The 23,931-nt window shown below is 34.8% G+C and overlaps 1 protein-coding gene across 12 annotated transcripts in view; it reads left to right on the forward strand.

The window, feature by feature from the left end:
- The window catches only part of ALMS1 (ALMS1 centrosome and basal body associated protein), a 171,220-nt gene that overhangs the window by 102,627 nt on the left and 44,662 nt on the right, over positions 1–23,931 (forward strand). For 10 of the 12 annotated variants that reach the window (XR_004903735.1, XR_004903734.1, XM_036028144.1 and 7 more), the window contains 3 exons: positions 5,961–6,131; positions 7,880–8,017; positions 12,064–12,234. Coding sequence is in view for 10 of the 12 variants with exons in the window: in XM_036028144.1 (XP_035884037.1) it covers positions 5,961–6,131; positions 7,880–8,017; positions 12,064–12,234 (480 nt within the window). In the remaining 2 variants the exon portion in view is untranslated. The remainder of the gene's footprint in view (positions 1–5,960; positions 6,132–7,879; positions 8,018–12,063; positions 12,235–23,931) is intronic. The other 2 variants (XM_036028143.1, XM_036028146.1) reach the window with 2 other exon arrangements.

The raw sequence follows: 23,931 nt of genomic DNA on the forward strand, positions 1-23,931 counted from the left end.
AAAAAATAAGTTAGGCTTCATCAGAATTCAAAATTTGTCCGTCAAGAAACACTACCCACGGAAGTAAAATCAAAACAAAACAAAAACACTATCCACAGAGTAAAAATGTAATACAGAATTTGGAAAAAAAATTTGCAAATTAGATATCTGGTAAGGGATTAATATCCAGGATATAGGAAGAATTCTGACAACTTTACAACAGTAAAACATAATATAAGTTTAAAATGTATGCAGTATATTTCTCCAAGAAAGATACATATGGTCAAAAAGAACACAATAATATGCTCTACATCATGTTATGAAGGAAACACAAATAACAACCACAATCAATACCACTTCATATCCACTAGGATGGCTATTATACAGAAAATAACAGGAGTTGCTGAGGATATGGAGAAATTGGAATCTTCGTATATTTCTGGTAGAAATTTAAAATGATGTATTTGCTGTGGAAAACAGTATAGTACAATAGTTCCTCAGAGAATTAAATAGGATTACTATATGATCTATGCCCTGGTTGGTGGTGTGGCTCAGTGGATTGAGTGCTAGTTTGATTCCTAGTCAGGGCACATGCCTGGGTTGTGGGCCAGGTCCCCTAGTAGGGGACGTGTGTGAGAGGCAACCACACATTGATGTTTTTCTCCCTCTCTTTCTCCTTCCCTTCCCCTCTCTAAAGATAAATAAATAAAATGTTTTTAAAAAATATTTTTTAAAAAAGAACTACTGTATGATCTAGCATTTCTGCTTCTGAGTATATACCCAAAAGAATTGAACTCAGGAATTTGAACTGATGTTTGTATACCCTTGTTCACAGCAGCATTATTTACAATAGGCAAAAGGTGAAAACACCCCAAATGTCTATCAAATGATGAAGTTATGAATAAAAATATGACCTATACATGCAATGATAAAGATTTAAAAAATAAATTAAAAATTTTTTTAAAGGAGTGAAATTCTGGTATATGCTATGCTGTGAATGAACCTTGAACACAGTGCACTAAATGAAATAAGCCAGTCACAAAAGGACAAATTTTATTAGATTTCACTTATATGAGGGACCTATAAATTTGTAGAGACAAAGTAGGAATGGTGGTCACCACGGGTTGGTAGGAAGAAATGGGAATTATTATTTAATAGGTACAGTTTCAGTTTAGAATTCTAGAGATGGATGTTGTGATGATTACACAGCCATGTGAATGAAGTACTTTATGCTCTGTACTGTGTGTTTAAAAAATGGTTAAAACGGTAGATTTTATGTATATTTTACCACCATAAAAATACTAGAAAAAACACAACTAAATAAAACCACAGTTAAATTTTAAAACTAGATATCTATCTTCCAAGTTATTGTTGAGTGTACAAAATTAGCAAAATAACAGAAAAAAAGAAACAGAAACTTAAGATAGCATAAACAAGTCAGCTGAATGGATTACAATGAAGTGTTTTTAGCTGTTATAAATAATGTTAGCATACAATGGCATTGTCTCACATTCATTTAACTTAAGCAAATTCAGTTGCTTATATTTAACAAAAGACAAGGAAAGTTTCTTGGAAAATCCTTCATGAACTCCTAAAACTAAAATAGATCCTCTTATTCTCTTAGTACTCTATATTTTCTTAACAGAAGGAATCCACAAATAAAAACAACAAAAAAAGAATTTTAAGAAAGAATTTTAAAAAGTGCAAGTGTTTTGTGCGCTGTACTCTATGAGCATATTACCATGAGGGAGTTTGAAATGGGAGATGGGAAACCTCCCTTTTTCAAAATTCATTGTCCTCATTTGCCTTTTATAGTTCAAGCATCCTATCTTTATTCTGCTTTCCTCATTGTAGAGTTTAAAAGCGTCTTTTTTGGTGCAACATGGCCTCTAAACCCAAGCCAGGTAATTCTTCAGGTACTCATTGCAAGCCAGGAGAAAAGAGCGGACTCCTGTGTGACGTGGACACTGGCCCGCAGTGTCCGTGGCATTATGGATGAGATGGAATAAATTCATACAGACTGCCAAGTCCTGTGGAGGAAAAGGGATGGTGAGACTTCTCTCTCAAGGGGAGAGCAAGCCTCAAAGCACCTTGGCCACCCTCTCAAGAAGAAAGCGCCCTAACCCTTGCCTTGAGAAGCTTTTATTGGATTTCATTTGCATAGGAACACAGGGTGTATACATAAAGCTCATTAGTCATTATCAGGCAGTAAGGATCAAACAATAGATAACATACAAAGAACTCTAAGGGCCTATTTTGAGTCAGGGTCAGATAGTTAAATGGCCATAAAACTTTGCGGAACAAACTCACTTCCTGCTTGGACCCTTATTATTTAATTGAGAGCATTCTAAACAAAGCAGGTTTCACAGGATTTTACATATTCTTTCTTAGGCCTGATCGCCCTAGGGAACCCGCCCTTTCCAGCACAGGGCTGCACCCACCACCAGCATTGTTTCAGGCTTAAGGCATTGTTTCAGGCTTAAGTCAGGCAAGGGAAGTAAGGCAGCCAAGAGATTAGGAGAGTTCTGGAAGACAGAATGAGGACTCAGGCTCTGTCAAAGCCAAGGGGCAAGGGTCCATCACCCCTTTTCTGTAGCCCGCAAGTCCTTCCCTGGGGGGCCCCCTGTGATTGTGCCTGTCTTAGGTTGTCCCTCCCTTGAGGAATTTTACCCATCATTGGCTAACCAATCAAGCTTTGGGGGCCAGGCAGGGTGAAGTAAAAAAGGCAGAGATGGCACCCCTGCCAGGGATATAAGCTTTGTCACCTTAGTGACTTATGGTCCAATGGTCACTCACTCAGCCTTAGCCATGGGGTGTTACAGCTCCTGAAACCAGGCAGGGCGGTTCCCAACACCAGTGGATTTATTGTACAGACAGGATGTCAGTTTTGACATGGTGCCTTCTTTAGGAACCTTCAAGGTTGATTTTGATCCTGCATGGTTTTTCAATTTATGTGCTAACTTTAAATTCTAAATTCCATTTAAAATGTCTCTATTTAAGTGAGTAAAAGGATATGAAACCATACATTGTGATCTCATATGTTCACTTAGAAGAATATATAATCAAAGTTACAGGGTTTTTTTTATTGTCTTCTGCATACTTTTCTAAGAATTTTCTAAGATATGCAGGTCGGTTTTTTTTAAGATGACAGAAAGCTTTCAGCTTATGTTCATTTATTTTATTCAATCAAAAGATGTTAAAGTTCTTACTGTGTTCCTGGCAGTTACTATGCTAGGTGTTACATTTCAGGGGTGTGGGAAATAAAAGTGACCCCTATAATTAGGAAGTGCAGGTTAAAGTGGAGAGATAGATTAAGCAAATTAAACAAATAGACCACAAATAAGTACAGGATTACAAATGATGAGTGCTAAGAAAAGACAAAATCCTAAGAGCATAATAAGAGGACCCAGTCTAGTTTTAGGAGCTTACGGAGGATTTTCCAAGACAGAAGAAATATTTGAGCTGAGTTCTGGAGATTAAATGTGAGTTAGAAAGGCAGGATGGAGAATGAGTGCTTTGACCAGAGGGAACAATGTGGCCTAAGTTACTGAAGCAGGGAAGTTCGATACCTTTGACAAATGAGAAAAAAGCAATGTAGGTAGAACAGAGTGGTAGCTAGATATGGGTAAATATAAATAGGTCCAAGATCATAAAGGGTCTAGAGTAAACCATATTAAACTATTTGAATATCTAGTAGGCAATTGTGGTTTCATTTACATTTGTAAAATTTATTCTGGAGAATAGCACGTAGATGGGAAGGCAGGGAGCCATTGTGGGGAGGGTCAGGAAGTGAGGACACCAATTAGTTAGAAGTCAGTACCAAAGATGGTAATATCTAGGGTTAGAGAGTGATGGTGATACAGATGGAGAGAAGTAGATACAGTCAATTTATTTTTAGGAAGTAATTCCTCCTGGACTTGGTGATAGAATGTGGTGAGGCATAAGGATGTGAAAAAATGACTTTTAGTGTTCTAGAGTAAGCAAGCAACTTACATAGAAACTGAATAGAAATGTCATTTTCTGAGATAGAGAAATCTTCAAGAAGTAGCAGATTTGAGGAAGATGATCAAAATATCTGCCTTGCTCATGTTAACATGAGATTCCTGTTCCACATCCGCGTAGAGATATTAAATCTGCAATTGAATGTAGGCATTGTCAATTTACAGATGTTGAGGTTTATGCCAGGGCAGCACAAAGATGGTGGCACTATTCACATCATAAACATATGCTGTTGTTTTATGAAAACACACAGGTGAGCATGAAGGTTCAAGACCTCCTGTCAGAGACTTGGAATAGCAGTGTTAACTCTTCCTGCCCGAAACATAAATTTACCTTTACACATCCTACAGCTATGCACAGGTGCAGGAAAACAAGTATACACACACTCATTGACACACACACGTATATAGCTCTACTCTTTCAGATGCCTCTCAGCTCCACTAAGATTGATTCACTTGCTCATCCATCCACTGCTCTCAGGAACTTAGTTATTGTTCCCCACCTGACTCGGAAGCTGACATAGTCACCTGTCTTGGTGAAAGGTGATAGTAAAGGTAGTGAAGAGTGTGCATGTGTATGCTGCTCTTGCAGTGTGTGTTCTCTGGTTATCTGGAAGTAGTTGTAAGAAGAGTGACCCCCATGTATAGTTGCTTGTATTCTACCATAATACATAATAACTTAAATTTTTTGTAATTGAGGAAGGGACTGGTTTTCTTATTTCAGCATAAAATGTTGTAAGGGCTAGCTGTGTCCTGAATGCTAGAATCTGAAGCTCAGAAGAAAGGTCCCAGTTAGAGACATGTATTTGTTGGTCATCAGCATAGAGATAGTGTTTCATACATTGGGAATTTTATTTCACCCAGGATTTAACGAAAGCCCGGTTCTGACCCCTTGATGAACTCCTATAATAAGAGATTTGGTAGAAGAAAAGATACTAGGGATTTGCCAGAGAGGTAGGGAGCAAATAAGAGAAAGTGATGCCATAGCAACTGAGAAAAATCCAAATACAATCAGTATCATAACTAATAAGGCTTAGAAGGATCCTTGCAATCTGTCTTGAAAAATTCTTCATGGTGTATTAAATACTTGCATTGTACTGATGATACTGATACGTACCCAACTTTTATTGCATATACATTTTAGGTGCCCAGAAAATGCATGAAGTATAGAATCCCAGATTAGAAAGAAAAAAACATTTGTACAAGATAATTCTAAAGTTACTGCAAACTCTTAGATGTTCAAAGATGTTCTTTTGTCCCTTATATGTGGCATAGATAAACTTATCAGTGAATATAGGAGCACTGAAATTTTTTAAAAAATAGTTTCAGATCTTGTATTTCTTTATCACATGAGCTTCCTTTCACTGTTTTGTCCTTGTATTATCAGACTGATCTTCCTAAAACATAGCTGATTTCATTTCCCTTTATTAAAAAAGGGAATTCCATGTGTAATAAAATTTGTACTCTTTAGCTTGGGATTCCATGCCATGCTGAATTTTGTCCAGAACAATTATTTCTAATATTTCCCACCACTCTTTTATGTACTGTCTATTCTGTAATCCAGCCTGACCACAAATGTGTCTGCAGCTCTTATATAGTCTTTGCTTTCCTGCCTCCTTGTCTACTGATGCTGTAACCTCTGCCTAAAATGTCTTTATTCCTTCCTCTGCGTTTTTCAAAAAGCCCACTTATTTTCCAAGGTACAGTCTATTTTCTCCTTCTTCTCAAAACCTTCCTGAGCTGGAAATTGTCTCCCTTCTGAGCTATTAGTCTACTTTATATTTCTTCTCATTTGTTTCTCCACTGTGTATTGTTGCTATTTATTGTACATGTCTGACACTTCAGTTCGACGTCTCCTGATTACCCTACACATTCCCGTTGTAGTGCCTTTTTTATTTAAGTGGGGTAAGAGGTAAATTTTTGCCTTTCTTCAACTTCATGTCTAAATTTGTGTTCATTGCACTACTTTCCTATTTTTCTCAGGATCCAATGATGCCATTGCTCCACACTTCCCAGCTCAGGTGCTAGGCACCAGAGATGATGACATAGCACTTCCTGTTAATATTAAACATAAAGAGGGGATCTACAGTAAGAGGGCAGCAGCCAAGACATCCTCATTGGCGGGGCAAAAACCTTTTCAGAAAGATAGTGCAGGTAACTAGATTGGCTTTGTATATTTTGTGGCTTCTGCTTCCCATTCATTTTAAATAAGAATGTTATCCAGTCTTTTACTGCTTTGTTATATAAACTTTTTTTTTAAGTTATTTTATGGATACATAGAAAAAAGTAGAATTATTTATAAAATCTTTAAGATGCTTCACAGATTTTTGAAACCTGTAAACTTTATTCTTACTATGGAAGATAAAATAAGTTACAACTTTTAAAATGAAATAATATCTAGTAGAGTATGTTTTAGAGACTGGAATCCATAGAAAATCTTGATTAAATTGCCTGATGAGTTTATCTGTCAGATGGTACAAACTAGTGGCAATTTGGTATACATAGATAACCCTTTGAACCCACTGACAATCAGTTGAAGGACAGAGAGGAAATGGAAAATTTGGCAGGGAACAAAGTGATAGACTAGGGGAACTTTATTAGAAGCCTGCATAAAGAACTTGCCAGCTATAACTCACCCCTGGGCTGCATTTGGTATATGAGAAATAAAAGTCTCAGTGGAAGGACTGAAATATAAAAATGAGAAATTGCTTAGAAAATAGAACATAAAAAAGTGAGGGAAAGAAAATTTAGATTGGCTCAAAAGATTCAATCTCAAAAAACAGATGTTCCAAAGAGACAACAGAAAATCTATTAATTAGAGCCATATATACTCATATTAGTGTGAGTAAATTCCCAAATCTTAATATTGAGTGAAAAGGCATGTTGCCTAGAGGTACATAAAGTATCATACCATTTACACAAAGTTTAAAGACATGCAGAACAATCCTGTATATTGTTGATTAATTCATGTAATATAGTAAAACAAATAGAAATAAATCCTTGAGACTGATGAGCTCTATGCAAAGTTTGTTACTGAAAAGAAAGAATGGAATCATTGTGGCTTAATACATAGAATTATTATAATTATTATATCTGTAATGTTTTATTTCTTAAGCTGTGGTAGACATATTGGTATTCATTGTGTTATATTTTTAGTAATCTCTATTGCCTTTCCGATTTTTTAGTTGAAAATATTCATACTTAGAGATAGGAAATGGTTTTCTTGTTAACCCATTATAAAAACTTAACCATTATTAACTGACAACTGGTACCTTAGTTATATTGGTGGATTTTGAATATATTTACTAACATATTAGTTTATGCTTACATTTTCTCATATAATAAAAAAAGTAAATAGTTGATTTAAAAGACCAATAAGATAGATAAATCTCTAGAAAGTATGACCAAGAAAAAAAGAAATTTGAAGGTATTAGACAAGTTTAAAGGCTATAATTTAAGATTTTAAAATTTATATGAGTACTATATATAAAATGTACATGATATAAGTACTTTCTAGAATTAGATGGAATATCAAAACTGTCTCCGTAAGTAACAAAAACTTTGAGTAGGCCAAAGAACTTGAAAGAGTTGGGCAAATATACTTTTCTACTTTGAAAAAGATACCTATCTCAACTTCGTTTTATTTACTGTTGTATCAAACTGCAAGGACAGATTTTATTTAAAGTGATATTTTATTGTTGTATACAGAAAAATACAGAAAGCTTTCCAGTTCGTGTCATAAATACTCCGTAACTGTCACAGCTTTTACATCATGAGGCCTAAGAAGTGCTTTTTTCCTGATATATAAAGCAGTTTGGTGTTTTGGGGTAGGGGGAGTAGGGTTATTTGCCCTTTGTTTTTATTATCTTTTCTTTCTCTGGTGTGAAATGATGTGATTTCAGATGCCCAAGTTCAAGTTCTTATCAGTGAAGATGAGAACCTCTCAGACAAAAACAAGAAAAAGAGGATCTACAATAAAAAGGCAGTGACTAAGCCTGCCCAATCTGAAGAAATAGACTTCTTGCAGGAAGACACTGCAGGTAGCTGAACTGGATTATCTGGCCTTCTGAAATGAGAATAAGCAGAACAGTATTCTCTATTCTCTTCTTGCTCTCTTCAACCATTCTCTATCTTGCTCATATGTGAAATAAATATTAGCTGTAATTTTTATTATACATTGACAGGTATAAAACCAAATGTTTTATAAAACATTTTTAAAGCTTTTTGAGACATTCCTAGAGAATTTTGTGAATATAGTACACAATTTCATTGACAGAATTTCACACAATGGACATTTATTAAAAATTCAGTGCCATGAGATGCTGACTTTCTAACATCGTTGTACAGAAACTTATGAATTTAGCTTGTTTACTTTCTTAATTAGCTATCCATTTATTACATTAATGGGACTATGCTAGTTTTGACTCAGATGAAAACAAAAACAAAATAACATTGGTGTAAAGAAAGCAGAAATTTTTTCTCTTTCCTGTAAAAACTCAGAGGTAGACATCCAGGGATGATATGGTACTCCATATTATCAGGAAACAAAGCTTTTGGCCTTCTGTTGCTCTAACATTTCTAGCCTCCATTATCATGCTGTATCCATCTGGCTCATATTCCAGCCAGCAAAAAGTAAGAAAGGGAAAGAAAAAACCATAGTCCTTCTTTATAATACTCCTCAGTACTTACTTGTAGTATTCCCTTTCCATGCTATTGGACAGATTTTGTTACATGGTCTCACCAAGCTATGCTGCCACAGAGGCTGGGAAATATCTTTATTCCAATAAAGCCCAGCTAAGTCAGGGATCTATTTTAAAGGAAAAGGAAAATAGATTTCAGAGGACAGCTGGCAGTATGCCACAATGTAAACAGAAAAATATTTTGGAGTATAATTAGCCACCTGTCTTTATTTTTGTATTACTTTTCAAAACTCATATTGTATTCTGCTCAACACTTCAAAATTTTATCTTCCTTTTCAGTGTTCCAGAAATACTTTTGATCATGTTAATCTAATCAAAACTTTTCATTGCCCTTAAGAATAAAACTTATCTTTTAGCACACTTTCAGAACAGTAGAGTCAGCTCCCAAATTTTCAAATGCTAATTTTTACCTGTTTCTTACAAATTCTGTAATCAAACCATATACTTGTTCTATTTCTTAGATGTTCAGTTGCTTTCCTGACTCTATTCTTGTGTAGTCACCTCTGCCTTAAAATGTCTTTGTGCTTTCATCTTAGTGTGTATCCCAGCTCAGCTATCTTTTTTATTATTATTATTTTATTGATTATGCTATTAACAGTTGTCCCAATTTTTCCCCCTTTGCCTGCCTCTGACAGCACCCCCACTCCCTCAGGCAATCCCCACATTATTGTTCAAGTCCATGGGTCATGCGTATAAGTACTTTGGCTACGCCATCTCCTACACTGCACTTTACATCCACATGGCTATTCTGTAACTACCTATTTGTACTTCTTAATACCCTCACCTCTACACCAATTCCCTTCCACCCCACTTCCTACTGACAACCATCAAAACACTCTCCATATCTGTGATTCTGTCTCTGTTCTTCTTGTTTGCTTAGTTGGTTTTTTAGATTCAATTGTCAATTGATTTGTATTTTTTGCCATTTTATTGTTCATAGTTTTGATCATTTTCTTAAATAAGTCCCATTAACATTTCATATAATAATGGCTTGGTGATAAATATTGCTTTAGTATTTCCTAGCCTGGGAGGCTCTTTATCTGCCCTTTGATTCTAAATGATAGCTTTGCTAGGTAGAGCAGTCTTGGCTATAAGTCCCTGCTTTTCATGACTTTGAATATTTCTTGGCAATCCCTTCCAGCCTACAAAGTTTCTTTTGAGAAATCAGTTGACAGTCTTATGGAAACTCCCCTGTAGCTAACTTAACTGCTTTTCTCTTGCTGATTTTAAGATTCTCTCTTTATCTTTATTTAACCTTTGACATTTTAATTTTGATCTGTCTTGGATTGGGGCCTCTTGGCATCCATCTTGTTTGGGACTCTCTGTGCTTCCTGGACTTGCGTGTCCATTTTCTTCACCAAATTAGGGAAGTTTTCCTTCATTATTCTTTCAAATAGATTTCCAATTTCATTCTCTGTCTCGTCTCCTTTTGGCACGGCTATGTTATGAATGTTGGTCCTCTTGAAATTGTCCCAGAGGCTGCTTACATTATCCTCAGGTTTGTTTGGTTTTGGGGGGGTTCTCTTTTCTTATTGTTGTCCTGATAGGTTGTTTTTGCTTCCTTATGTTCAAATCATTGGTGTGATTCTTGGCTTTATCCACTCTACTGTTGTTTCTCTATAAATTGTTCTGTATTTCAATTAGTATGTCCTTTGTTTCTGACTGGATCTTTTTTATGTTGTTATCCTCACTAAGTTCATTGAACATTCTTATAACCAGTATTTTGATCTGTTCTTTCATTTCAGCCAAGTTACTTTGGCAGCTTCCCCATACAGCTACTGACTCCCTATCTTGTGGCTTAATGTAGTAGGTGTCCTATAGGGTCCAGTGGCACAGGCTACCATATCACCTAAGCTGGGTACTTGAGGTATGCCTTCTTGTTGGCTGCGTACACCCTCCTCTTGTAGTAGTCTTTGTTGGTATTGGTAGATCAGTGGGAGGGATTTACCCAGGCTAGTAGGCTGCAAGGTCTGGCTGTGACCACTGACCACCAACCTCCACCCTCTGTGGAGGATCAGCTGTGCAGGGGCAGGGTGGTGATGCTCCAGCATGGTCTGTAGCTGTCCACTGGGTTTTCAGGCCCTGCAGTTTCTCTGGTGGTGCAGACCAAGGTCAGCCTACCTAAGTTCTGCCTGGGGCCACACTGCACGAACTGAAAAGCAGTCTAAGATGGCTGCTACTTGTGCAGGGCTTGGAGATTCCCAGGTGAAGCTAAGCTGTGAATCTAAGCTGGCTGCTGCTAGTGCCAGGCCTGGAGCCACTTAGCAAGAGTTACGGGTCGGTGCACTCACTGAGGCTGGCTGTTGCCAATGTTTGAAAGGATTTAGAAAGTTGTGAAGCATGACCCAAGACCAGCCATTCACATGGAAAAGTCACTGTTAACAACTTGGGTGCACCATAACTGGAGTAGGGCGGAGCCTCAGGGAATCTCCAGGGTGGGGTTGGAGTTTCAGATAAGGCACCTGCCTGTCAACTCTTTGTCTCTGTGGAGGGAGGATTCAGAAAAGGAACAGTGACCTCTGCCCACCTTTCTGTCTGGGAGAAAGCTCTCCCAGCTCTCGCCTTGATGCCAGACACTTCAGTTCCTCCCTGTATGCTGCTGGTGCCTTTCAAGCTGCTACCCTGGTGCTGGAGCTCAAAGGGAGTGAGTCTGAGTAAGTCCTTGTGCAGGTTCTTTAACAGGAACTACTTGGGTCTTTAGCAGTTTCTTCCACTGACTCAATTCCTACTCGTTTTTGCAGCCATGAGTTATGGGGACTTATCTTCCCAGCAGTGGAACCCTGGGCTGGGACTCATCATTCCCAAGATATCCCTCCCAAATTTTTATCTACCCCATGTGGATATGGGACCAGCCTGTTCCATGTCTCCACCCTTCCTACCAGTCTGGATGGATGTGGTTCCTTTTTATTACATAGTTGTCAGAGGTCCATTCAGTTCAATTTCTAACAGTTCTGAGGGATGGTTTTCTATAATTTAGTTGTAATTTTGATAAAGGTGTGCGAGAAGGCCATCCATATATGCCTACACCATGGTCTTTACCGGAAATCCCTCAGCCATCTTCTAACAGCAAACTTAGTTAACTTTACTCCGGAGGTCTTGCATGACCCTCCTAGTTGGAATTGGTTTTACTTCCTTTGAGTACTTACATTTCTTTATCTGTCTTTCTCTTATAGTGTAACTCTCTTATTTTGTATGATGTTTCTTTTTGTACATTTTTGTAAACTCCAATTTAGGGCAGCTGTTTCTAAAAACATTCCTGATTGATCTTTTTAATTTTTTTTCTACACCAGTAATAATTGCTTTTCACATAATAGATGCTGGAGAAGTATTTTAAAACATTTTTGTCAAATTCTTATTTGAATAGAATGTTAATTCCTCTTTCTTAGATTCCAGTGATGCTGTTGCCGCAAAGCTCTCAGCTCAACTACAAGACACAAAGATTGAAAGGCTGCCAGACACTAAAGCCATTAAACAGAAAGAGGAGATTCATAGTAAGAGGACATTTCCTAAGGAAGCCTGGACAGAAGATAAAGAATCCTTGCAGATAAATATTGAAGGTAATGGGATTGGGATGTGTGTGTGTATTGGGTGGTGCTATGACTGATTTTGGAGGTTTGGTTGGGGGGTGGGTTTTTGTTTGTTTGTTTTGTGTGTATGTGTGTGTGTTGTTTTTGTTTTTGTTTTTGTTTTTCATTTTGATGAGAATATAGCCTCATGATTTAAACAAATATCAATTTCTTTTTTTTTTTGCTTTCTTATATAAATTATAAGTTACTTCATTGCTACTTTGTTTACGTGGATACACATACTGAATTTGTAAAATTGTTATACCTAGGAAAAGATATTAGCTACTCGGAAACAAGATTGGAAATAAATACTTGATAGTATTACAAGTGAGGTATTATGTCTCAGTATTGACTCAGGGAAAAACATAAAAGTATTCCAGAAGACTGTAACAAAAACAGAAAGAACCTCAGTACAAACTTTGAAAAAATTACAGTAAAAAAGAGCCAAGACTGTATCTATTTATGTTTATTCATGGCCCCATTTTTCTAACAAAAGAAAAGCTCAGAGGACACAAGCCATTACTACCTGACTGTTGTACTTTACCTCTTTGAGGAAGACAGAGAACAATACCCAGATAAGGAAAGAAAGAGTCAAGGAGCTATAATCTATCCATATTTTATTTTGAAACTAGTACAGGGGCAGCTGATCACATTGAGAATGTATAAGATAAATCATTGTCCACAAGGATGCCTAAACTACATAGTCAGGGAGAAACGTTGTCTTCAACAAATGGTGTTAGAAAGTAGACATCTATGTTCAGAAGAATGCAGTTGATGCTTACCTTTTACCACATATAAATATTAACTCAAAATGAATCAAAGTTCTAAACATAAGAGCTAAAATTATAAAACTTAGCAGAAAACATAGGGGAAAACTCCATGGCTTTGGATTTGGCAGTGATTTCTTAGATATGACACCAAAATGACATGCCACAAAAGGAAAATTAAAAATAAGTTATACCAAATTAAAAACTATCAAAAGACACAACAGAACAAAAAGGCAATCTATGAAATGGGAGAGAGTATTCATAAATCATGGTGTTTTTTATCCAGATTATATATGGACTTCTGTAATTCAACAATAATAGAGAAATCCAACTTAAAAAATGGGCAAAGGATTTGAATAGACAGTTCTCCAAAAAAGATACATGAAAAACTAAGAAGGATACGAAAAGATGCTCAATTTCACAAATCATCAGAGGAATGTCAGTTAAAACCACAGTGAGATACCCCTTCACACCCATTAGAATGACCACTATCAGAAAAAAAAATTACAGTTGTTGGCAAGGATGCAAAAAGACTGGAACCGTTGTGCACTGTTGGTAGAAATATAAAAGGGTGCAGCCATTGTAGAAAATAATATGAGGGTTCCTCAAAAAAATTAAAAATACATTTGGCATATAACCCAGCAGTCCCATTTCTTGGTATGTATCTAAAAAGAAAGAAAATCAAAGCAGATCTCAGAGATGTCTACACATCCATGTTCATGTCGACATTATTCAGATTAATCAAGATATGAAAACAGCCCAACAGACGGATAAAGAAAATGTGATAAAAACATACAGTTAAATATTATGCAGCTTTAAAAAGGAAGGAAATCCTCCTACTTGCTGCAGTGTAAGTGGGTTCAATGTCTTTGAGGTTCAAAGACATTGTATTAAGTGAAATAAGCTATTCACAAAAGAAAAAAATACTGGATGTTCCATTTATATAAAATATAGAAAGCAGTCAAAATTATAGAAATATAAAGTAGAAAAGTGATTGACAAGAGAGGGAGAGGGTGGAAGAATTCATGTTTAGTGGATATAGAGTTTCAGTGTTGCAGTATAATGATGTCCCAGCCCTGGCCGGTGTGCCTCAGTGGATTGGGTTCCGGCCTGCAAACTGAAAGGTCTCCAGTTCAATTCCCAGTCAGGGCACATGCCTGGTTTGCAGGCCAGGTCCCTGGTTGGGAACATGTGAGAGACAACTGTTTCTCTCTTGCACAATGATATTTCTCTCCCTCTCTGTCTCCTTCCCTTCCCCTCTCTAAAAATAAATAAATAAAATTTTTAAATAAAGATGTTCTAGAGATCAGTTGTATAATGATGTAAATATACTCAATACTACTGAACTATACACTTAAAATGGCTAAGATGTTAAATTTAATTAATATATGTTCTTTACTACAATAAAAATGTATAAGATATAAAAACAGAACGTCGCAACTCTGCAGTGGGTAGTGTAGGAGACATAGTTTGGAAAAGATGGGAATCTACTCTGTAAAAGCATATTCTAGAAGAACAAAAAATAATTCTAGAAGACATGAAATACATTAAATAAAAATTGAGATACTAATAAGATAGAAGAAGAGATTTAGGAGATGAGAGAACAAATTGAAGGAGAAAATTATACCAATTAATAGAAAAAGGAGATGAAAACAATTAGAAAAAAATAATTTCAGGACTGAGTGAAAGCTCAACACAATGATGTCTGTTGGTATCTCAAAAGAAGATAACAAAAAAAGAAAAAATGTACAAAGAAAGCTGAACCTGCAATTTGAAAGGACATACCAAGTCCTAGGAAAAATTTATATGTAATAATCAAAACCCAAATGTATGTTGGTGATAGTACTGAACTTCAAAGAGAAAGAACAAATTGTACAGGCATCCATGCAGAAAAAGCATGGAGAAAAAGCAAAAAGAAAATCAGCAAGGGGACAGGCAGAGTAAATGGAAGTCAAAGGAAATGCAAGTGAGCTAATTTCATCTTTAAAGTTGATGAATCAAGAAATACATATGTAAGTATAAGGCTAAAATTATAAAAGTTACCTCTAAAAGAGCTAAATTATAAAACATTCAAAGTATTTAGTAAAATGGTGTACTTGAACAACAATTAAAGTAAAATATTTAGTAAAATGGTAGGAGCAACAGGGGTGTGGGACAGGAATAAAAGAAAACATTAAATTTGTAATAAATAAAAAAATATAAAATGAGAGAATGAAGAGTATATAAGCCTATATAAATAAATATATGGGGTGAATTCACCTATTTAAAAAAACTCATATTAGTTTAAAAAACAAACTCAGCCCTACTGTATATAACAGACACATTGAAAATAAAATGACTCAGAAGTGTTAAAAATAAAAGGAAAGCTAGAGACATATGAAGAAATATGGAGGCATAATATTAATATAGGTGAGATTAAATTCAACACCAAAAGTATTACAGGAACTAAGGAGTAATGTTTTTATACTGATTTGCAATTCACAATGGGGTCATACACCTGAATATTTAAACATGAAAGAGCATAAAAATATACAAAACAAAAATGGGAGCATCATCAGTAACGAAGTTTATATTGCCTTATAAAAGAATGGATTTAACAGAATTATGTGAAAACAACTGTTATGCTATATTATTGTGCCAAAGGTGCTTAGGGGGATAGGGAGATTTCCTCATGGGAGGAAGAATGCAAAGCCATCCATAAACTGTCCAAAACTTGAGAGGGCCTTCGTGAAGAAGTCGACAATACAGACTAGTGGTAAGGAGCTTGAACACACATACTTAGCTCATACTAGGTCATGTAAATAAAAATTTTTTAAAAGCAAAGTTAAAAATTCATCTGGGAATGCAAGTAATAAAGTTCATTTAATAGATGTGTAAAAGTATGCTTATAAAAATAAGGTATCCTCTAAAGAGCAAAGATCTTTAACTTTGATGAAGCCTGGTTTACTTTTTCTCTTGCTGCTTGTGCTGTCTGTGTCATATCTAACAATCCTTTGCCAAATCCAAGGTAATGAAGATTTAGCCCTATATTTTCCTCTAAGAGTTTTCTAGTTTCAGCTTTACATTTAGCTCTTTGATCCATTTTGAGTTAATTTTTTTTTATGTCATGTGAAGTAACGGTACAATACTTCATTATTTTCCATGTGGATATCCAGTTGTCCCAGCATCATTTGTTAAAAAGTATTCCTTTCTCACTGAATGGGCTTGGCACTCTTCTTGGAAAATCAGTCAACTGTAGATACCTGGGTTTATCCTGGACTCTCAGTTCTATTCTGTTGATCTCTACATATTTATCCTGTGTCAGTGCCATACTCTCTTGCTTATCTTTGCCTTATAGTAGTACATTTTGAAATTGGGAAGTGTGAATCCTCCAACTTTGTCGTGTGTGTGTGTGTGTGTGTGTTTATGTTGGCTGTTCTGGATCCCATATAATTCCATATGAATTTTGGTATCAGCTTGGCAGTTTCTACAAGGAAAACATAGGGATTGTGTTGAATATATGATCAGATAAGAGATACTGCCCTTTTAACAATGTTGTCTTCCAGTCCATGAACATGGGGTGTTTTCCATTTATTTAAATCTTTTTTAAATTTCTTTCCACAATGTTTTGTAGTTTTCAGCGTAATAATGCTACACTTTTGTTGTATTTATTCTTAAATGTTTTGTTTTGACATTGTTGTGAATAATACTGTCTCCTTAATTTTTTTCAGTTTAAATGTAAGTATATAACAGTGCAATTGATTTTAAATATTTATTTTTTATCCTTCAACATGCTAAACTTGTTTATTAGTTCTAATAGATTTTTAAAGTATTCTTACAATCTTCTGGATACAAAATAGTGATGTCTGTGAATATAGCTTTACTTCTTACTTTGAAATCCACATGCCTTACCCCAACCCCAACTGCCCTGGTTAACACCTCAAGTACAGTGTTAAATATAATTAGTAAGAGAAGACATCCTTGTATGTTCCTGTCTAGGGGTCAGACATTCAAGTTGAGTGTGATTTTAGCTGTGTGTTTTTCATGGATGCCCTTTATCAGATTGAGGAAGTTGCCTCTACTGCTAGTTTTTTTAATGTTTTTATCAAGAAAGTGATTGGATTTTGTCAGATGCTTTTTGTGTGTCTTTCAGATTATCAAGTAAGTTTTCTTTTGTTGTTGTTTTTATTTATTTAATTTTTAGTTGAGTTTTGGGGGTAACATTGGTTAATAAAATTATATAGGTTTCAGGGGTACAGTTCTATAAAACCTCATCTGTATATTGTATTGTGTTGAACCAAACTTGCATTCATGGGGTAAGTCATACTTGGTCATGCTATATAATTCTTTTTCTATGTTGTTAGATTTCATTTGCTAATATTTTGATGAGGATTTTTGTGTCTGTATTCATAAAAATGTTCATTTGTAGTTTTCTTGTGATATCTTTACTGAGTTTTATTATCAAGGTAGTACTGGACTCCTAAAATGAATTGGAGAAATTATTATTTTTTACATGTTTGATATAATTCAGGGGTAAAATCATCTGAGCCTGGACTTATTTTGAAGGAAAATTTTTTAATTAATTCAGACCCCTCATTTGCTTTAGGTCTGTTCAGATAATCTATTACTTCTTGAGTCATTTTCAATAGTTTGTGGCTTTCTAGGAATGGGATGCGTTCATTTCATTTAAATTATCTAGTTTAGTTTACAGTATTCCTTAATAATATTTTTGTTTCAATAAATAAAATTTATTTATTGGTAATAATGTTCTTTCTTTCATTTTGGATATGAGTCTTCTCATTTTTTTCTTAGTCAATCTAACTAAAAGTGTGCTGATTTTTTTTTTAATCTTTTCAGAGAACTAGTCTTTGTTTTCAATTATTCTCTTTTTTAAATTCTCTATTTCATTAACTTCCACCTTAACTTTGATTTTCTTTCTTCTGCTTGCTTTAGGTTTAATATGATCTTTTCCAATGTCTTAACATGGAAATTTAGGCTTTATTTCATCTTTCGTCTTTCTTGATATGGGCATTTACAATTATAAATTTCCCTTTTAGCTTTAGGTATATCCCCTAACTTTATTGGCATTTATTAAAAAGTATTTTCTGGTTTCTCTTTGATTTATTCATAATTCATAGATTATTTAGGAATGTTTTGTTTAATTTTTACATATTTGAGGTTCACAAATTTTATTCTCTTGATTTCCAATTGCATTCTGTTGTGGTTGAAGAGTATACTTTGTATTATTTCTATCCTGTTAAGTTTATTCTCTTGCCCGATTGCTCTGGCTAGGACTTACAGAACTAGGCTGAATAAGAATGGGGAGAGTGAGCATCCTTGTGGTTTCTGATTTTAGAGGGAAAGCTTTGTTTTTCACCACTGAGTATGTTATTAGCTAAGGGTTTGTCATATGTGGACTTTATTGTGTTGAATACTTTCCTTCTATACCCATTTTATCAAGTATTTTAATCATAAATGGGTGTTATAGCTTATCAAATGCTTTTCTTATAATTATTGATAAGATCATGTGATTTTTATCCTTTGTTTTATTAATGTGCTGTATTATACTGATTGATTTATGTATGGTGAATCATCTTTTTGCGCCTAGAATGAACCCTACTAAATTGTGATGCATGCACATTACAGTCCACTCTCCTTGTCTGCCAGGTTACACTGATGTCACAGAAACCATTCTCGTTATATTAACAATGGCTGGACTATATAAGTCATACTACTCAACACTAAACAGTCCAATTAAAAAATGGGCAGAGGATTTCAACAAGACACCTCTCCCAAAAAGACATACCCACTGCCAACAGATATTATATTTTGCCATGTGTAATGCACACTGTTTTGCCCAAGTTTTTGAGAAAAAAATAAGAATACACATTATACATGGGTGATACCATTACATAAAGTTTCTTGTACCTTGTATCTATTCTTGTGTTTTGTAATTATTTGTTACATAAAATTTCTTGTATTAAAATATGTTCAAAAATAAATGCTAAAACTCCTTTATAATACAAAAAACAAGTACCTAAATATAAATAAATAAATAAATAATTAAATTGAAAATTAAAATGAAAGATTCTTTTTCCTGAAAAGTTGTGGCAAAAACTTGGGTGCACATTATATACGGCAAAATACAGTATATAAAAAAGATGTTCAACTTCACTAGCTCTTATGAAATGCAAATCAAAACTACAATGAGATACCACCCCACACCTGTTAGAATGGCTATTATCAACAACACAGGTAATAAACAAGTGTTGGAAAGATTTTGGAGAAAAGGTACCCTCATTCACTGCTGGTTGGAATGTAAACTGGTACAGCCACTATGGAAAATAGTCTGGTGGCTTCCTAAAAAATGAGGACTAGAGTTACTATATGACCCAGCAATCCCTTTTCTGGGCATTTACTCAAAAAACTCAAAAACATGTATTCACAAAGATATATGCATCCTGATGTTCACTGAAGCATCTGCAGTGACCAAGACATGGAGGCAACCAAAGTGTCCTTTGATAGAGGATTGGATAAAGAAGATGTAGTACATATACAGTATGGAATACCACTCAGCCATAAGAAAAGATGAAATACTGACATGGATGGACCTTGTGAATATTATGCTAAGCTAAGTAAGTCAGAAAAAGCTAAGAATGAAATGATTTCACTCATGTGGGATATAGAACTGAAAGTCATAGACTCAGACAACAGTATGGTGCTTCCCAGATGGAAAGGGGTCGCAGGGGTCACATGGTGATGGAAGGTGATTTGACTTTGTGTGGTGGGCACACAATGCAATATACAGATAATGTATCATAGAAATGTACACTTGAGATCTATATGATCTTATCAACCAATGTCACCCCAATAAATTTAATTTTAAAAAGGAGAAAAAAAGTTTATCGAAGCTTGGTCTAGCAGATGGTCTTTTCTGGCAATCAGTTCATATGCACTTTAGAAGAGTGCAGTCCTGGCTGGGTAGTTCAGTTAGTTAGAACATTGTCCTGACATGCCAAGGTGTAGGGCGTATACAAGAATCAACCAATGAATGCATAAATAAATGGAACAACAAAATGATGTTGCCCTTTCTCCCTCTGCCTCCCTCTCTCCCTCCCTCCCTTGCTTTCTCTAAAAAGAAAGACAGATAGATAGATTAAAAAGAAAAAGAAGTATGTGCATTTTCCTGTTGTTGGGTAGAATGTTTTACATAGATGTCTATTAGGTCTGTTTGGTTTACAGTTATTCAGGACTTCAGTTACCCACTGTCTTGTCATTCTATCTATTATTAAAAAATGGACTATTGAAGTCTTCAAATTTTATTTGCCATTTCTCCCTTTACTGTCAGTTTCTGCTTCATGTGTTTTGATTCTGTTACCAGGTAGAAAGATATTTGTTTATAATTCTTGTATTTTCCTCACAAAGAACTCATATCATTATGGAATACTCCTTTTTTTATCTGTCATAATGTTTATTTTAGGATGTTTTTTCCTATTCGGGTAGCCTAGAGCTTTCTCATGATTGCTATTTGCACATGTTTTTCCATCCCTATATTTTCAATTTGTTTGTATCTGTGATTGTACAGTATGTCTTTTGTAGACTGCTTATAGTTGAATCATGATTTTTAAAACCAATCTGACAGTCTCTACTTTGTGGTTGAAGTTTTAATCCATTTACATTTAATGTTATTGTTGATATTAGTTAGAATTACATCTGCTGTTTTACTTTTATTTTAAATATATTTATCTACTTCTGGCAGTATGGTGAATTAGATATCCTGAAAAACTCCCTTGAAGAAAATAACTAGAATGCTGGATAAAAATATCAAAACCCTTTTTAAACTCATCACAGAGTTGACATGACCAGAAAGCATCTTCAGGTCCCAAAAATAGAGTGAAAGGAAGAACCTCCTGAAATGTAATTAAGACTAAAGCAGACTGTTACTGTAAGGGTTTTAGCTGAGTTCTGTAGATCTGGGATTTATATTTGATGCCTACATGAAGTCGGGGAGAAAATATAAAACTTAGGCACACCAATAGTGAAAAATGTTAAAGGGTGCTCCTACTTAAAGCTGGGCCTCCAGTAGGCTGCAGTCGAAGTATAAATATAAAAGAAATACATCCATGCAAAAGAAGAAATCAAGGAAACTTACCTGTCTCAACCTTGGTAATGAGTTTGGGAAGATAAGACAGCAGCAAATTTATCCTGAGAATATTTAACCACAAACCAGCTTTCACATATGTTTATAGTCATGAATTTTGCACTGGTACAGTTTATTGGTACACTAATACATGTATGTTCAGTAAAACCTCCAGCCCAAAATTTTATTTAAAATGGCCCTAGCTTGGTAGCCTGCTCACATACCTGGCTGAAGTAAATGCATATCTCTCTTAAAAAACCCAGACCTCTATAAATATTCCCCCAAATGCCAAACTCATAGTTAAGGCACCATGAGTGGGGAAAAAAACACATTAAAAAAAAAAAGCATACGTGAGACCCAGAGAAACAAATTTCCAGGGTTTCTTGGAAAAATGGCTGATTCTAGGGTTAGAGCAGGAAATACAGAATATGCAGCTGGAACATTTTGTAATGCTAGAAACTAAAGGAAAAAGCTCACTATGATGGGTAATAATACTGTGTGAAAGGGACACAGGAGCTGCCAATAAAAGAGCTCCCATTGGCCAAAATTGCTTCAGTTCAAGTAGTATACTGACTTTGTTTAGTTTTTTCCATAAAATACACATTTTTCATTTTTCACAAATAACTTGATTGATTTGGATATTTTGAGTATGTCAGCTGTCTCTGATATAGTATAAGGTTGATCTCAATTAATGTCTCAATTTGATCATTATCAACTTCAGCTGTTCTACCCAACTATGGAGCATCATCCAGCAAGAATCTCCAGCACAAAACTTTGCAAACCACTTCTAACACGTTCAGTCAGTCACAGCACCTTCTCCATACACTGCACAATTCTTTTTTTGTGTTTCAGTTGCATTTTTACCTTTCTTAAAATAATAAAGTATAGTATGTCCAAAATGTTACATATTTTCGTCCATCTTCATTATTAAAATGGCTGCACAAAAATTTACAAATTTTGATTTTTTAAATGCTCACTGATACAATACAATCTAACAAAATTGTTTCGAATGAAGTCAAAGACAACTAAGCACTACAAGAGTCATCTTACTGAAAAAAACAAGCTTTCAAATAGCCAACCCAATAGTATTGAATTATAACAAAAGTATAAATATTCATGAATCCATACTGATCTAAGTAAATTATTAAATGAATGGATGAAGAAATAAATAGACAGCTCTTCTGTGCAGAATTTTAAATACTCTGTAGATACTCTGCCCTTAAGGAGGTGGAACATAACTCTCTACTCTTTAAGAATGGGTTGTACAAAGTAACTGCCTTCCAACAAGTTTAGTATAGGAAGGCAAAAAATAACTTTACAGTAGGGAACCATGACAAACATTATCTCCAAGAGGTAGCCACAGTCAACATCAACAGAAATAAGTCATGTTGTTATTATGTGCCTTTAATATGTGATGAGAATGCACTTTAAAGTTTTCCTTCTCAAAATCTATAACCCCAGACTAATAAGAAAAACACCCGGCAAACCCAAGTGAACAACATTCCACAAAATACCTGAACAGTACTTCTTACTACTTCATGGAAAACAAGGAGGGTCTAAGAAACTGTCACAGAAGGAGACATGATGACCAAATGGGATCCTAGAACTGAAAAAGGACATTAGGTATAAACTAAGGAAAACTGATACAGTATGGACCTTGGTTTATAATAATATAATTCATAGGTTCTTAAAATGTAATAAATATACTATATTATTATAAGGTATTAATGGGGGAAACTGGATATGGAGTATAGGGAAACTGTCTTCTCAGTTTTTTTATTAATTTAAACTATTCTCAGAGTGTATTTTTTTAATTCATGTATTCATACAGATACTAAAACAGTTTGACAAAATAGATTAGATTGATTACATAAGAAAGGACGAAACTGTTCTTGACAGTATAGTGCTAATTAAATGTAGACAAATAGAATTAGAAAATGTCCATATTATAACTATCATAGTAACAATAGATTTAAGCAAGCAATTTCAGTGGATGATAAAACCATTGAGTGAAAATTTATTAGGGAATAGGATACTTATATAGCCCCAAATATCTTCCCACATTACTCATTAATTACAAAGTGGAGGAAAGTTCATCTTTACAGTGGAGATCCCTAGACATCATTTTAACCAAGGAATCAAAGTTAACATTACTGATAATGGGGCAAGTTGAAATTAAGTAGTTTAAGATTTAATGCCCTTAGGACACATTACTCATACCCAGTTTTTTGTCAAAATATATAACTTGAGTCTAATCATAATGAAACTCAGACAAACTCAAATTGAAGGACTTTCCGCAAATAATGATCTGTCCTCTTCAAACTATGTTAGTGTCATGAAGGACAAAAGTTGAACCATTATATATATAATAAAGGAGACTAAAGAGACAGGGCAGCTAAATGCAGTCATGATCCTAGATTGGACTCTAGTCTGTGGAGAAAAACCGCTATAAATGATGATTTGGGGAAAATTTCTGAAATTTGACCATAGATTACACATTAATATTTTATCAATGTTAAATTAAATGTATTTGATAATTATACCATGATATGTAAGGGGATATCTTTCTCATTGGGATATATATACTGTACTTGCTGGAACTGAAAGGACATGACCTCAATAACTTACTCCCTAATGGCTCAGATAAAGTATTAATAATATGTATATAATTATAGGTTGTGAAAGATATAAAGCCAGTGTAGCAAAATGTTAACAATTGGTGAATCTAAGAGAAATATATGGAAGTTTATTCTACTGTTTTTGGACATTTTTGGTAGAGTTGGAAAATTTTTTTTTAAATAA

This window comes from Phyllostomus discolor, chromosome 6 (genome assembly GCF_004126475.2).
Source record: "Phyllostomus discolor isolate MPI-MPIP mPhyDis1 chromosome 6, mPhyDis1.pri.v3, whole genome shotgun sequence".
Lineage (NCBI taxonomy): Eukaryota > Metazoa > Chordata > Mammalia > Chiroptera > Phyllostomidae > Phyllostomus > Phyllostomus discolor.